We start from the raw sequence: 17,052 nt of genomic DNA on the forward strand, positions 1-17,052 counted from the left end.
CCAGGGGAAGGGGGGACTCCTGAAGAATGGTCGTGTACCCCAAAGAGACAGTCACCTTCAGTGACAAAGGTGAGTCCGCCCACCCCAGCAGCCGCGGGCTTCTCAGGAAGGTGGGGAAGGCAGGCTCTACAGAGCGTGCGCTGTCACTACCCCGGGCGCTGCGGTGCTGGGTGTGCCCTCTGTGAGGCCCAGTGACCTCCCATTCGTTCGCAGGCCCCTCCACACTCCCGGCACTCAGCACTGCCCTGCCCCATCCCTCCTGCCCAGGGCTCCCTCCCAGGACGCCTGCAGGCCAGCCTGGGTCTCATCAGCATCAGCGGTCCCTCCCGGCACTCACTCCGCCCCCCTCCTCCGCCCGCCCTGTACCCCATTATTTCACACGTTTCCTGGCGCTGCCCTGTCTGCTGGACCACGGACTCCACAGCGAGGGTCCTGTATCTCCTGAGGTCAGGGCAGCCTGTCAATCACCCTGACTCTCAGCTCCCTGAGGCGGAGGATGGGAATCGCATGGACAGACAGACAACCAGCTCAAAAGAGCTCCGTGGCTGGTCCAGGGAGGAACTGTGTGTAAAAGAAATGTTTGTCCAGTTGAACCCAGTCAGTGCCAGCTTCCAGGCCCCAAGCCACATACCTGGAGTTCAGACCTTGGCCCTGAATGCTGTTCCCACCAGACAGACAGGTAGATGACACATAGATGGACAGACAGACAGACAGGTAGACAGATGATAGACAGATATGGATGGGTATTTAGGGGGTAAGTGGTCACAGAGAACAGAAGTGATACTCGGTGAGGGGAGCGCTCACAGCCCAGTGGGGATAAAGACAGAGGGTGCTGCTGTGCTCATCTTGTTCTAACTGATGTGTAAGTTTGAAATTGTTTCCAAATAACTTACAACCATAACAAAAATTACCTGTTTTGTTTTTCATTTATGGTGATTTTCATTTCCTGGATAACAAATGACCTAGTTACAAAGCTACACGGATCCTTCCAGCGTTCACCTGTGCCAGCCCTGGAGGCAGGTCCCGCCCCGCCCACCCACCTCTGGGCCCAGGTCTGGAGTTCTGCAGGGACAGGACAGAGACCTGCCACCACGCTCAGCCCCCCCCACACACACACACAGACACACAGACACACACACACAGACACACACAGACACACACAGACACACACACAGACACACACAGAGACACACACACAGACACACACACACAGACACACACACAGACACACACAGACACAGACACACACACAGACACACACACAGAGACACACACACACAGACACACACACACAGACACACACAGACACAGACACAGAGACACACACAGACACACACAGGCACACACAGAGACACACACAGACACAGACACACACACAGACACACACAGACACACACACAGACACAGACACACACACAGACACACACAAAGACACACAGAGACACACACAGACACACACAGAGACACACACAGAGACACACACAGACACAGACACACACGAACACACACACACAGAGACACAGACACACACACAGACACACACACAGACACAGACACACACACACACACAGACACACACACACACACACAGACACACACACACACACACACGCATCCAATTTTCTTAATTTTCAGTTGCCCCAACACAACCTCACGGGTTCCGCAGGCAGCCCACCATCCTAACTGGGTTTCTGCGTCTTTCTTGGGTGTCTGGGCTGTTCAATGAGGAGCCTGCAATAGGCACATGTCCTCCGCGGTTCCGCCCGGCTGGCTCCCTGTCCCAACGGGGTGGAGGTGTCACTCCCAGCCGCTCTCTCCGGACCTCTCCGCTCCGACTTGGCGGCAATGCGCGCCCTTGGCCACCGGTGCGCGTTCCTCACCTGCTCCCCGGCTGCTGACCAGGGGGAGGGGGGCCTCGGGAGAGGGAGCGCGGGGTGGAGCGGGGGCCGTGGGGCGGGGCGCGGGCCAGGGGCGCGGAGGGGCGGGACCAGGCGCTCAGGCCGCGGGCGGCAGCTGCGGGGTGTGCGGTCCAGGGAGCCGCGAGCTGCGCGCCCATGTCCAAGCCGCGGAGCCGAGATGAGGGCGCCGGCGCTGCTGCCGCCCGCGCTGCTGACCTGCTGCGGCTGGCTGCTCGCCCCGGTGAGTGCGCCGCGCGCCCGACCCCCGACCGCCGCCCCGCTCCCGGGCCCCCCCGCCACTCACCCCTTCGCCGACCCCCGACCGCCGCCCCGCTCCCGGGGGGCCCCCCTCCCCACTCACCCCTTCGCCGACCCCCGACCGCCGCCCCGCTCCCGGGGGGCCCCCCTCCCCACTCACCCCTTCGCCGCGCCCTCCCGAGTCCGGGCAGCAGGACCCCCGGCGCCGCGAGGAACCGGACAGGAGCCGGGCGGGAAGCGGTGACCGCCTCCTCCCTGCCGCCCTCCCGGACCTGCGGGACCGGGACCCCGTGGGGCCGTGCGTGGGGATGGGCTGCGCCGCCGGCGGGCGCGCGTTTCGGAGGGAAAAGGGGGTCTCCCGCCCGGGAACCTGCTGCTGGTTTTGCTGTTTTCGTCTCAGCGAGACGCGATGGGCCCAGGAAACTTTCCTGTTGGAATTATTCTGCTTTGATTTTGTTTATTATTATATAAGAGCAGGAAATGATACACTGAGCTGAAATTTGTTCAATCTGTGCATTATATTACTTCTCAAGAATCGTCCTTTTCTTTGAAGACCTTTTAAAAAAAGCTGTAAGCTGCACTGCCCGGGGGTCACAGCCGGGAGGGTGGTCTCTAGCACCTTCTTAGCGCTAAGAAGCTGGAATTGCCAGACATTTTGGGATTTAGGGGTGTGAGCCTACACCCCCTGTGCTATAAGGCATCCATCCCCGCCCCCCAGTACTCAGTAAAAGCGGAATTTTGTTCAGACGTCCCCAGCCAACCCTGTGAGTACTGGGGACGCGGGGAGGGGGGGCGGCGGTCGGCGGTCGGCGGTAAGAAAAGAGAGAGGCTGGGCCGCTGCGCAGAGGACCGCTGTCCAGGTCAGCGCTTTGGAAAAGGCAGTTGCTTGGGTGGGAGCACAGCACCGGCACAGAGGAGGTGCCCTACAACTGTGCGCCTGAAACCTGTATAATTTTGTTAACCAGTGTCACCCCAATAAATTTAATAAAAAGGGGGAGCTAGTGTTAAAAGTACCCAGAATTATGGCTAATGCTGCTTTAACTTCTCAGATGCCCCAGAATAAGTGATCGCTCTGCATGTTCCACAAATGTCAGGCATTATGTCTTTTAATGCCTTAACAATTTTTTTTTCTTTTTTAAGTCAATAGAATGTCCCTAATCCTGAAATTTAAACCCACGACTGTTTACATGGGAAAAGCGTGGCCGATGGGAAGCCAGGCCTTTGTCCAGCTGGTGGCTGCCCAGTGCTGATCCTGGGGAAACCAGCTTCGGGCTTTTTTAAAAGATGCAGATGGACATGCTGAAAGCATCAGCATTCAGTTTCCTGTCCACTTCTCTTAGGGACCTTGTTCCTGGCGGGAAGCTTAATGGACTCCTTTCCATAGGGTTATCAGCAGTAGGGTAACGAAGCAAGTGGCTAGAGCAGCCGCGGGCAAACTACGCCCGTTTGAAATGAATAAAACTATTGAAATAAAAGACCGTACCCTTCTATGTAATGATGTTTACTTTGAATTTATATTAGTTCACACAAACACTCCATCCATGCTTTTGTTCCGGCCCTCCGGTCCAGTTTAAGAACCCATGGTGGCCCTCGAGTCAAACAGTTTGCCCACCCCTGGGCTAGAACGTGCCCAAGCGCATGACTTTCTTTAATAAAAGCAGAATTCTGTTCAGACGTGGGAGGGGTGCCCAGCCCCGGCCAGCACTGTGAGTCCTGGGGCGGAGGGCGGGGGGCCTCTGCACAGACGGAGCAGCCGTGTCTCAGGACAGAGGCCCTTAGACAGCGCGGCCTCTATCTGTGTCACGTCTCCGCTCCTCAAGGTCGTGTTCAGTGGCAGGGATGTGACTGTCCACCTGCCCTCTGCCCACCTCCCCTCTCATCTTTTTTGAAAAGCTCCTGCAGGCCGAGCGCGGAGGTGGAGTTTCTAACGTGGCCTGCGGCCTCAGGATGAGGTTATCCTGACGGGCCGTGCTGTGGCGGGAGGCGGCCCTTATCCACGGCTGCCGGCTGCTCGGGTGGTCTCGCCAGTGGACACGGATTCACTGTCAGTAAATCAGGGCCACACCACGGAGGACATGAATATTGAAAGGTCATTGGGTTAGAGAGCTCTATTGCCACCTAATCATACACTAACAACATGCCACGCGCTCTGTGAGTTGCTTCCTGTTCAGAAGACGTGCTGTTAGGTTTTATATCTGTGTTATGTTTCCTTCACAAAGGAAACAGTGTAGCTTTTCAAGATAATGCTGCCAGAAACATGCAGGTGATCGCTTTCAAATGAGTGTTAGTTTGGAAGCAGTTTAACACTCCAGTTTGGGGGTTTTTATGAACATTTGCTTGAGTGTCCGCTTAGGGTGGAATTTTTACTTATTTCTGTTTTTTTAAAACCTTGACCAGGTGAACAGCATTCACCCCGAATGCCAAATTCATCTGGAAATACAGGAGGAGGAAACAAAATGTGCAGAACTTCTAACGGCTCACACAGAGACACACAAAGGTAAGGCGGGCTCGGCGAGTGAGGTGCCCGTGATGGGCACCCGGGCAGGCAAACAGCTCACACCTCACTCTGCAAACAGGTGTTTCAGGTCACCTGTATCTTTTTTAAAAAGGTCTATTTTCACGCTTTTTAATAAACTTCTGGTAAAACTCATATGGAGGGGAAGTCTTTCACAAACTTTTAAAAAGAAAGCTTAAGTCCTTAACAGAAACTGTTTCCATGGTTTGAAACAATAGCAACTGTTACTAAAATAATTTCATGGATGTAGCCATGCTTTATAAAAGCAACTCCGTTTTCCAGGAGTGTTTATCTGATTTCTTGTATTTTAAATTCTTAGTGGCATCACAGATAATTTTGGTCCAGTTAAAAGCAATGGAAGCTTATCAGAACTCAAACAGGAAAAGGAGATTTTTATTCTCCTGAAGACAGGCCTAGTGTCAATGCAGTGAACATGGTGGTTTTATTTCCTTCCGGTCAGAGCAGAGATGCCGGGGCAGCAGGCCCTGAGCTGGCACATGCACACGGTGTAGCCTCAGAAGGTCTGGCGTGACCACAGGTTATAAACAGTAGCAAGCCCTTCCTCCTTTGGCTTTCCTTCTCTCTGGTCTGTGTCATTAGTTTATCCTCTTCAAGGAAAAAATTAAAGTCAAAGTAAGGCGATGTATTAGAACAGCCGGTGGGCTGGGAGGGCTCCGTGCAGACCGGGCTCCGTGCACACTGGGCTCCGTGCAGACCGGGCTCCGTGCACACCGGGCTCCGTGCACACCGGGCTCCGTGCACACCGGGCTCCGTGCACACTGGGCTCCGTGCCGACCGGGCTCCGTGCACACTGGGCTCCGTGCAGACTGGGCTCCGTGCACACTGGGCTCCGTGCAGACTGGGCTCCGTGCACACTGGGCTCCGTGCAGACTGGGCTCCGTGCACACTGGGCTCCGTGCACACTGGGCTCCGTGTAGACCGGGCTCCGTGCAGACCGGGCTCCGTGCAGACCGGGCTCCGTGCAGACCGGGCTCCGTGCACACCGGGCTCCGTGCAGACCGGGCTCCGTGCCGACCGGGCTCCGTGCCGACCGGGCTCCGTGCCGACCGGGCTCCGTGCACACTGGGCTCCGTGCACACTGGGCTCCGTGCCGACCGGGCTCCGTGCACACCGGGCTCCGTGCACACCGGGCTCCGTGCACACCGGGCTCCGTGCAGACGGCCCTGCCCAGTAAAAACAGAAGAGGAGCCACTTGGGTAGCTTTGGATTTTCTAGGGGCCACATTAAAACAAGTAAAACGAAACACATGCGATTAGTCTAACAAACATGTTATGTGCCCAAATATGTCTAAATTGTTACCATTCCCACTGCTGATGAATATGAAATGTTAAGGGGAATTTTTACATTTTCTTTTGTGTCACGTTGGGACCTGCCGCTTGTGTTGGTGCCGGCCTCGCTCGGGGCTCCTCGGCCTGAGGACGGGTCCACATCCTGCGGTGCCGGCGGCCACGCCTCCTCGGGGGCTCGCTGTGTCCAGGGAAAGGCTGATGGAGCGGCTCAGCTCACAGCAGACAGGGACTCGGTCCTGAGCAAAGCCACGGACGGACCGTCGGTCCTACAGGATCAGAGACATGGGTCCCGCCAGCTGGGGCCTCGTGACAAAGCAGTCGTCATGTCCACTGGGTCCGCTCCCTCAGTGGAGTCCCGGAGATGTAGGAAGAGGACAGACTGAGAGGAGACAGAGCCGGCGGTTAGAATCATCTAGTTCGTGGCCAGGGACCCCACCTCCTCTCCCCACACCCCAGTGCCGGTGGCGGTCGAGGGTCCGGCAGAACCCTCCTTCCTGTAGGTGAGCCAGGCCCTTTGTGAAGCCCCAGGGGTGGGGCGCCCCCTGACAGCAGCTGAGCTCCACAGAAGGCGGGGAGCTGCCCACACACGGCATGGATTTGCCAGCGCAGCCGTGAGAGAAACTTCTCCGCCCGGGCAAGTGTTTGAGTCCCTGCAGCCGCTCCCGGACACACCGCCCAGGCCCGTTCAGCTGGACACAGCCACGGCGGAGACGGCAGGCGGGGTGTCGCCGTGCCATCGCAGCCCGCGGGAGGCAGTTTTATGGCTGGTAAACTCAGCACACGGTCGAGCCCTCAGAGCTGGTGCAGGGGCTCCTGGGAGAATCTCAGTGTTTCCTTCCTCGTTTCTCTGATCTCCCGCCTTCAGCAAGCACATCTGGTCAACAGTAGTGCATTGTCCCCACGGGGGGCAGAGCGATGCCCAGGACGGTCCCTGAGGACACCTCTCGGAGGGGTCAGGTGGATGGGCTGCTGGTGAAAGCCTGTGCCATTGACGCCGGTCAATGCAAGAGACACTTGAGTTCTGGCCGCCTTGGTTTCTGGTTGGCGCGTGTGGATGGGTGTGGCATGCCGCTAACCTGTGACTCTGTGGGGAGCACAGCTGTGAGCCCGGGGCTGTGGCCAGCGGTTCAGGAGTGCGGGCTGTGGGCACAGGGCCAGGCGAGGGCTGCTGGCCCAGGAGGGGAGGGGAGGTGGCGGTGTGCGGGTGGGCAGGGGAGCCGACGGGGGCGAGGGATGTGGTGCAGGGGGGACAGGTGCTCCTCAGCCCGCGCTCATTACTCTGAGGAAATGCAGGCACCAAACTGTCCAGCTTCCACTTTCAGAAAACGTTAGAAATGCAAACTTTACATAAAATATTCCAAGCTCTTAAACGTGTGCAAGCGGCACTTAACCAGCTCTGTGAGCGGGTGGCAGGCAGGCCTGTGTGGCTGCGCCTCCCTGGTGCAGGGGACCAGCCTGCAGTCGGCTCAGCGCCTTCCCTGTCCTCACGCCCACCTCCCCAGCCCCCCAGCCCCCGCCTCGGGCACCGGCTGGGAGGCTTCGGCCTTCTCACAGTGACAGGCCAGTCCTTGGGCATTTTCCTAAGCGAAGGCTCTGTGCATTGAGGCTGGTGCCGCAGCGGAGGAGGCATGTGCAGCTGACCCACCTTCCCGCCGGCAGGAAGGGCATGAGAGCAGCTCAGAAGGACGTGGGTGCAGAACTGCTTTTCTTCTTTCACTGCTGACACTGTGCTCAGCCCAGATGCCAGGGGCGGCAGCAGTTCGGACCAGAACGGAGACCCTGGAGGCAGGAAGGCAGCCCCCGGAGCGGTGTGTTCCACGCCCGCGTAACACTGCTGGATGGATGTCCTGGACCGATCCTGGACGTCGCCAAGCCCTGACATAAATCTAGGGGAGATTACCCGTGAACACAGGGGGGGCCTGCCCCCATCCCCGCCCCCTCCCCCTCGGAGTCCCAGCCTCTGGGCCCCACTAGGCCTCCGCGAAGCTCCCCAGCACCGCCCACCAGAGTTCCTGTGACACAACCGAGTCCCAAGTCGGCATGGACGTGGGAGGGACGGTTTTGAGAATCTTCACTGTATTATCAGGAAGCAGGGATGGATGAAGGTGACACAGCGAACGTCCTGGGGTGAAAGGCACACGCGTCCTGGAAGCAGCTTGTACCTGCTCAGCTTCCTGAACAGGCGGTTGCGCCCCAGGCCCCCCGAGGTGTGTCCTGCAGCGCAGGCCTGACCGGGGCCCCACCACAGGCTTCATCGCGTCTGCTCGGCACAGCTCCTCAGCACATTTGGATGTTCAAGGTTCCTTGCACTCAGGGTGTTCTTCAAACAGACAGGTTCAAACTGGTTCCTCTCTGTTCCTATGAAAACCCTTGGCTCAGGGAGCAGCTTCCACGTCAGTTCCAGTCCCAGGACATGCTCCCCACAATAAGCCTTGCCACCTGCAGACTCGAGCCCTGAGGTGGTCATGCGGCTGCTCTTTGTAGCGCCCAGGGGAACGGGCCCTGGTCTTTCCTGGGAACTAACCACTTGGGGGTCCAGGAATGGTCAGGTGTTGAGGGGTCTCTCAGCAGAGAGTCAAATTAGCCAGTGTGTGCACTGCCCTGTGCAGGCCCAGGGCAGAGCGGGCCTGAGGCGGAAAGCCCAGGAGGACATGGGGTGGGTCTACAGCAAGCGTGGCAAGCTCAAAGGCTAACATGGCCAAACATACAAGGTGGAAGTGTGTGTGGCCACATAAAAACAGAAGCTTCAATTTTTCACAGAAGCATAGGTTTATTTCAAAAGAGACATGCTGAATACAAAGGGCTGAAATAAATGAGTCAATGTTAACATAAAATAATAGAACATTTTAATAAAAATTAATATTTTTTGAACGACAAATACACATCTATCAACAAGTGAATCTAAAAATCAAGTGAATAAATAATCTGATGAACAGAGTAAACTGGTGAACATAATAGAACCAGGGGCATAGAAAGGGAATGGACTGACTATTCTTGGGGGGAAAGGGGTGTGGGGGGTGCAGGAAGAGACTGGACAAAAATCGTGCACCTATGGATGAGGACAGTGTGGGGGGTAAGGGCAGAGGGTGGGGTGGAAACCGGGTGGAGGAGAGGTATGGGGGGGGGGGGGAAGGAACAACTGTAATAATCTGAATAATAAAGATTTAATTTTAAAAAAATTAATATTTTTTCTTGAACATTAACTTACCAGACACTGAATAACTGCACAAATTAATAAGCATAATGCAAATAAACCTATTTTTCTTATTCTCCGAAAGCAAATTATTTCCTGTTGTGCACACGAAACAAGTCAGTACAAGACTAAGGAGAGAACCAAGATGGCGGCATAGGTAAACACCGGAGATTGCTGCCCCGCACAACCACTTCAAAAATACAACTAAAAGACAGAACGGACATCAGCCGGAACCACAGGAAGGCTGGCTGAGTGGAAATTCTGCAACTAGAAGGAAAGAGAAAAGCACACTGAGACTCAGAGGAGGTGCGGTGCGCAAGTAAAATACAGAGGTACAGAGGCACATGCGGAGAGGGCTGGCGGCTGAGGTCACAATTGTCTTTTTCAATCGGGAGGGAGTCTCAGGCTCTGAGCTCCAGTTCCGGGCGAGTCTCTGGGGACCCAGACTCATACGGGAGAAACAGGACTGTCTGGCATCGGTCGGAACTAGAGGGCAGCTTTCTCTCAGGGGCCTCTGAGGACAGGCCTGAGAGCAGCCACACTGCTTGCTCCACCCACCCTGTTGATCCCTGGGACCCCCGCCCCGCCCAAGCCGTGCACAGAGGCTTTTGCATATGAAAGGCCCAGCCCTTTGTAATCTGAAAATTACTTAACAAACTACAGCTGCCCCAAGGCCCCAGGGCAACTTGCATTGCTTTACAGCTGGCTTCTGCTGGGTAGCCTCAGGCAAAGGCTAAATTAGCACCTCCTTAGATCCAAGAGCCAGTGTACCCAGTGGTCAGAGTGGGACCATCCAATTACAACTCCACAGATCCATAAGGGACACACTCAGGGGGCAGACTCAGTGAGCACCAAAGCCCCACTGAAGCAAGTCTTGCCCCAGAAGGGTGTCTTCAGCACAGAAGTTCTCCCACTGTAGACACAGCTGCTTCTCACAGCCAATTGGCCTGGAGGTCAAATCCTCCCAGTGATACCTATAACAATCAAGGCTTAACTACAACAAGACTGTGCACAAAGCCCACAAAGGGGTGCACCAAGAGTGTCTACCTCAGGTAATTGGGGAGGCTGAGCCACTGGGCCCTTTAGGACACCTAGCACACAAAGCCACTCTTTCGACACAGCGAAGCATAAAAAATGCCGAGACAAAGAAACAGGACACAAATGACAGAAATGGAGGAAAGCAAACTACTGGATATAGAGTTCAAAACCACACTTTTAAGGTTTTTCAAAAACTTTCTAGAAACCGCCAATAAATGTAGTGAGATCCTCAAGAAATCTAGTGAGACCCTCGATGTTGTGATAAAGGACCAACTAGAAATTAAGCATACACTGACTGAAATAAAGAATATTATACAGAGTTCCAACAGCAGACTAGAGGATCGCAAGAATCAAGTCAAAGATTTGAAATACAAAGAAGCAAAAAACACCCAACCAGAAAAGCAAAAGAAAAAAAGAATCCAAAAATGTGAAGATAGTGTAAGGAGCCTCTGGGACAACTTCAAGTGTACCAACATCTGAATTATAGGGGTGCCAGAAGATGAGAGAGAGCAAGATATTGAAAACCTATTAGAACAAATGACAGAAAACTTCCCCTACCTGGTGAAAGAAATAGACTTACAAGTCCAGGAAGCGCAGAGAACCCCAAACAAAACGAATCCAAAGAGGATCACACCAAGACACATCATAATTAAAATGCCAAAGGCAAACAACAAAGAGAAAATCTTAAAAGCAGCAAGAGAAAGAAAGTCAGTTACCTACAAGGGAGTACCCATATGACTATCAGCTGATTTCTCAACAGAAACTTTGCAGGCCAGAAGGGAGAGGCAAGAAATATTCAAAGTGATGAATACCAAGAACCTACAACCAAGATTACTCTACCCAGCAAAGCTATCATTCAGAATTGAAGGTCAGATAAAGAGCTTCACAGATAAGGAAAAGCTAAAAGAGTTCATCACAACCAAACCAGTATTATATGAAATGCTGAAAGGTATCCTTTAAGAAGAAGAAAAAGGTAAAGATACAAATTATGAACAACAAATACACATCTATCAACAAGTGAATCTAAAAATCAAGTGAATAAATAATCTGATGAACAGAATGAACTGGTGATTATAATAGAATCAGGGACATAGAAAGGGAATGGACTGACTATTCTTGGGGGGGAAAGGGTTGCGGGGGATGCGGGAAGAGACTGGACAAAAATCGTGCACCTATGGATGAGGACAGTGGGTGGGGAATGAGGGCGGAGGGTGGGGTGGGAACTGGGAGGAGGGGAGTTATGGGGGGAAAAAAAGAGGAACAAATGTAATAATCTGAACAATAAAGATTTAATTTAAAAAAAAAAGACTAATGACGTGGCCATCGGCTGCTTAAAATATTCGTTGCTAGTATTAGTGGAGAGAAATGGTGCACCTGTGCGTAAGGGAAATGAATGCAACATGATTATAGTAATCAATCATTAGTGAATGTTGTAGTTTATTATTAATAACTAGTGGCTCGGTGCACAAATTTGTGCACAGTGAAAGGAAATTAATTAGAAGAAATATTTTAATATTGCTATTTGCCCTTTCTCTGTAATAGAAGTGTCAACCAAATTCACGATCGGCAATGGCAGATGGAAACACACATGTGCAATTGGCGCCAGCAAGAGCATTATATGTGTCACACATGCTCGAGCCTTTTATAAATATAGAATAAACTTGCTTAATTAGACCTGTTTTCTAATGTAGCTAAACTTTTTCCAGCTCAGTGAAGCACCCCAACAGGTAATTGCCAGCAATACAGCAGTAAATATCAACATGAAGCAGATTATTATTGTAGATCACCCAGGGAGAACAAAGGGTGAAATATTTAACTGCAACAGTGTTTGACTATATTCTATGCAGTGAGAAAACCTGAAGTCATTTTCAAGGTCCACCATTTCTTATTTCTTTTCAGTTGGGTCAAGTTTCTAAGCTTTCTAAATCTCTGTTTTCCGGCTAATGAAAAGAACATAGGATTCCACTGAGTCTCCTATCTACCTACTCCAGGACTTCTGTGAGGATCAAATGAGATGAGGCACAGGAAATGCTTCACAGACATTTGGTTAAAGTGTAAAATGTTTCCACCTGGCTATAAAGCAAATCATGTTCCTGGGCTGAAGAAACTGCAAGGAGGCTAGTTGCGAGGGAGAGGAAACTGGGTGTTGCTATGTGATGTCATTACTGTTTCTGGACTGTGAGCTGCATTTTGCACCATGGGGTCTGGGCAGCGTCGGATGCAGTTTGGTGGGCTGTTGCTCTGGGGTGGTGGCAGGGCCTTTGTCCCACTTGGAGGAAGCCGAGTATTGCTTTGTGGGCACCAGGTCCACAATGCCATTTCTCTGTGTGTGTCACGGCAGCTCCTGCATTGAGCATCTGCCCCCTGGTGGTCAGTGCACGACATAGCGACTGGTCGACTGGTTGATATCTGCCCCCGGTGGTCAGTGCACGTCATAGCAACCAAACGGTCAGACACTTAGCGTATTAGCCTTTCATATATTGCTAGAGGCCCGGTGCAGCAAATTCATGCAAGAGTAGGCCTTCCTTCCCCTGGCTGCCGGCACTGGCTTCCCTCTCAGCCCAGGCTTCATCTGGGAGGTCATCTGGAAGAATGTCCGGTCTAATTAGCATATTATGCTTTTATTATTATAGATAGATTATGTATAATGGGTATTGTAAAAATTAAGTTATGAAATTTTTATTAAAATGTTTCTTACAGACTGTTATATTGGCTTTGCTACAAAATATTCGTTGTGGGCTGCATGAGGCCTGCAGGCCATGAGTTTGACATGCTTGGTCTATAGGCCCCGAGGCCCTGAGGGAGATGGCTGCGCAGGGCGCACGGATCTCCTGCGCAGGAAGAGGTCATAGAACAGGGCACCCTGTCTGTGGTCTTTGGACACCCGGTGCCCACTAACCTGGGGCATCTGCTGTGAGGGGTGCATGCTGTCCCGCTTCCCAGCCCCGGGCTGGAGGACAGGCCTGTGTTTACTGCTCTGGGCGCCTCCCTGAAGGGACAGGGCAGCAGACAGCACCTCCTCCAGGCCGCCTGCATCCTCCAGCAGCGGAGTCTGCTTGGCTGGGAGTCAGGTTCCAGCAAATGGCCAGGTTCACGGGGAAGGACATAGTCGCTTTTTAAAAAGGAATTTGCCAACCCCATTGGTGAGTCACTCCATCTGGCTCTGAGGCCTTTAGGTCGGTGGCAGGCTGGGGTTCTGGGACAGGAAGCAGCCAGAGGCGCTGACCAACCTGGAGGTCACTCATCTTTCTAAAGACTGTCAGGTCGGAGGACCTTGGGCATCTCCTTGTTCAGCCCCTGGTGGGCGGAGAGGAGGCCCCTCTGCTTCCATCCACAGAGGGACTCAGACCCCAGCCATCCAGACCCGCCTGGTGGCAGAAAGCGTGTGGGAACATCTGCTCAGCTTTGCTGCTGGTTTTTATCCGATTCAGGTTAAAAGGACGGAGGTGACTGAGACCAGCAGGCAGAGGGGCCAGCTGGAGGCCTTGCTGGACCGCGCGCGTGGCCCTGCAGCCCAGCCTCACTCGCCTCCCGGAGCCACCTCGCTCTCTCTGGGCCCTTCACTCGTGGCCTCCGTGGCCAGACAGGCCTCCCTCGGGGGACTCTTGGGACACCGCTCTGCGATTTGGATGTGACTCCTTAGGGAGGACGTCCTCACTGTCGCTCCCACCACACGTCCCACGACGGCCCCAAAAGCTGTTTGGTCCCTCAGGAGGTAGTGGTCCCCGGATGCTGACTGTAAAGCTGTTTTCCTGTGCAGTCGGCGGGGGGTCTGGCGCGGCCGTCACTGTTAGATTCTAGTTCACACTTTACTCTCTGTTGGCGAGTCATGCCTGGGTTTACTTCACGACTCACCATCACACACTGTCGGCCAGCATTCATGGGAGGGGCCTTCCCTTATCGCTGGACAAGGACAGGACAAGTCCAAGCCCTGGGGCACCTGTTAAGTCTGAATAACTAGACCCCCAAGGAACTCCCAACACTGTTTATGTCACAAATATTCTGGGTGTTGGTGGCTTGGAAATGGGGGTAATTGTGCTGAATCCACACCATGGAATATCAGGAAGCCTTTAAACATGAAGGTGCGCAGCATGAAAACACGTGTGACTCATTGTGAAGCAGGAGCAAGAAAGAGGTTGGTGCATACAATGCCCTGCTTTGTAAAAACTTCGATGTGTACATGGCATATAGCATGTCATAACGGCCCAAAGACAGGTCCCTCCCAGAGCTGGGACCAGGCGCCCTGCACTGGGGCGAGCCAGGGTCACTTCCCCAGCGGCCCCCCACTGGGGAGGGGCGGCTGGGAGGGCTGTTTGTGGAGAGGGTTTCTGTGGAGAGAGGGTTTGAAATGTTGCCTGTGGTTTATCACAACTCAGCAACTGGGCTCCTCTTGGGACTGTACTCCTGGCTTTGGTCAGGGCCTGGCCGTGGTCACCTGGACGGAAGTATTGGGGTTGCCGGGTGTTTACGAGTAAGTGCCTGCAGGTGACCGGCCGCGCCAGGTCCTGCACAGGAGGGAGCTCCTCGTCAGCCCTGCTGTTTGCAGGCGGGGGCTCCGGGAGGGGCGCTGTAGTGGCGAGGCTCGGGGCACCTCTGCACCCCCTCCATCCCCCCCACCCCGAAACTCTGCTTGTGGTTCTGGGTGGAGGGGTACTGGGGCATTTGCTCTTAAAAGTGGCCTGACATCTTGGTGACAGAAACAGGCCCAGGGGACCCTGAGCCCCCAAACCTGAGACACAGAGATGCCTATTTGATCACATCAGCAGGAAACATTTACTAATTCTATTGACGCTCAGAAGGACTGTGCGGCTGGCTCACTCGGGACTTCCTACCACGGACCCAGTGGTTTTGCAAAGCCAATGAGAAGGAGCACACAGCTATGGCTATTCTCAGTAATATCGTTGGTGCATGTTTATTTCACAGAAAAATAATTTGCAAGATAATTATCTAATGAACGGGCTTTCTGTTTGCAAAGCATTTGCACAGACCCAACCCTCTGGGGCCACTGTGCCTCTGCCCCTCACCCCCCGCCCTGCAGCCTGCAGCGGAGTCTGGGACAACCTCACGTGCTGGCGCCCCGCAGACATCGGCGAGACCGTCACGGTGCCCTGCCCCACGGTGTTCAAGGTGTTCCGCAGCCTCCACGGAAAACCAGGTACTTGGTCCGTGCGTGTCTGAGGGGCGCCTGGCGGTCGGCTCCTCCTTCCCTGCGGCCCCTGGGTTTAGGCGCAGGAGAGCTTCCGGCTGGGTCTCCCTCAGAGCAGCCTTAGGGGGAGGCGCCAGACCCAAGGACCAGAGCCCTGGAGTGGGCGTGGGGCAGGCAGGGGAGTGCAGTAACCTTGGCCATGACCCTGGAGGGAGGGAGGGAGGCGCGGGGCGTGAGGCTGGATGGCAGCGGCCTCGGCCCTGAGCGGGCTCTGAGACTCGAGCACCTGCCTCCCCCTGAGTCTCCAGCACCTGGGAAGGTGCCTCCAGGCTTCCTCGCTGCACGGCCTCTGGGCTGCTCCCCGGAAGGGGGTTTGGTTTGGCCTCATCTTAAACGGCCCAGATTTTAGTAACATGAAGAAATCTGTCTGGAAACATAGACAAGAGAAGAGCCCTGGAGTTGGGAGGCTGTGGGAACCTGCTCTCGTCCTGGGCAGGTGTTCAGGGTATAGACTCGGAGAACAGACCGCTGGCGCCTGTACAGTGTGTGTGTTGTGGGGGGGGGGGGGGGGGTTCGGACGCCGGCACTCTACCTTCCAGGGAACATCAGCAAGAACTGCACGAGCGCGGGGTGGTCACAGACCTTCCCGGACTTCATGGACGCGTGCGGCTACCGTGACCCCGAGGACAGGAGCCAGGTGAGGCCGAGGCCCCGCTGCCTCTGAGGGACCCTCTCCTCGCCCGGCAGCGCTGCCTCTCCTGGGCCGGACGCCAGGTCGCCCGTGGGTGGGGGCAGGAGAGGCAGCTCTCTCCACTGGCAGCCGTGCTGGGCGGCTCCACCTGCCTGAGATGAGCCCAAGAGCATCCTCTCGGCCACGGGGTTTCTCTGCCGGGTTACCCTCCTCCTCATGTGGGCGGTGAGAGCCCTGAGCGGCACGGAGACAGATCCCCCGTGGCATCTCTGTCGCCTGGAGGCTGAGTCTGTCCATCCGCTGGGTGGCTGCATCCTGGCCCGTCCCCTCTGCAAGCACCACAGGGCTGCACAGGTCCGGGGGCCAGGAGGTGGGAGCACAGGTCACAGGTCAGGGAGGCAGGAGGGGAGCACGGTAGCCTTCCTGCGGTCCTGTGGCCTCCTAGCACCAGCACCGGTCTCCCCCTGGTCCCACTGTGAGGGCGCCCCCAGCAAGACTGTCTGTAACACGGTGGGGCTCCTGAGGCCCTGCCTCGTGAAGCCAGGGCGTCCAGCTGGTGCACCCCATCCAGCTTGAAGAGCTGTTTTCTTCTTAAACATTTCATAGATTCTGCAAATTTCATGAACACACAGTCCCTGACGGATTAGAAAGTCCAAACAGTTTAATGTATGAAAGTGGAGAAAACGATGGCCCCAAACCAAAGCGATTGATTTTCTCCTGATGCAGCCTCCGTGGATGCTTTGAACACATGGCTGTTTGGGGCATCATTTCAAATGTGAAATCTGTGAGGTGCGTTCGCCCCGGGGCCAGGCCGATCCAGGGCAGGGGCGGGCCTGTCCGTGCCCGCCGGCTCTCAGTCCCCCTCACCTCACCCCTCACTTCTTCCCAGACGCAGGATTTCAGTAGGTTTCCTGCTCACACACAGCCAAACTCTGCCCTGGGTGTTTCGTGTGCAGTCTTTGTTGGGTTAATTAAGTTCAAGGGAAAACAAAACAGCTTCTCC

General features: G+C 54.7%; 1 protein-coding gene across 1 annotated transcript in view; it reads left to right on the forward strand.

The window, feature by feature from the left end:
- Window positions 1–2,076: 2,076 nt before the first annotated feature.
- VIPR2 (vasoactive intestinal peptide receptor 2) overlaps window positions 2,077–17,052 on the forward strand; it is a gene marked incomplete at both ends in the record, with an annotated part of 29,806 nt that continues 14,830 nt past the window's right edge. Inside the window, 4 exons of the mRNA XM_081101855.1 lie at window positions 2,077–2,139; window positions 4,554–4,653; window positions 15,251–15,367; window positions 15,958–16,055. Coding sequence (XP_080957981.1) covers window positions 2,077–2,139; window positions 4,554–4,653; window positions 15,251–15,367; window positions 15,958–16,055 — 378 coding nt within the window. The remainder of the gene's footprint in view (window positions 2,140–4,553; window positions 4,654–15,250; window positions 15,368–15,957; window positions 16,056–17,052) is intronic.

Source organism: Myotis nattereri (genome assembly GCF_964212035.1).
Source record: "Myotis nattereri genome assembly, chromosome: 11".
Classification (NCBI taxonomy): domain Eukaryota; kingdom Metazoa; phylum Chordata; class Mammalia; order Chiroptera; family Vespertilionidae; genus Myotis; species Myotis nattereri.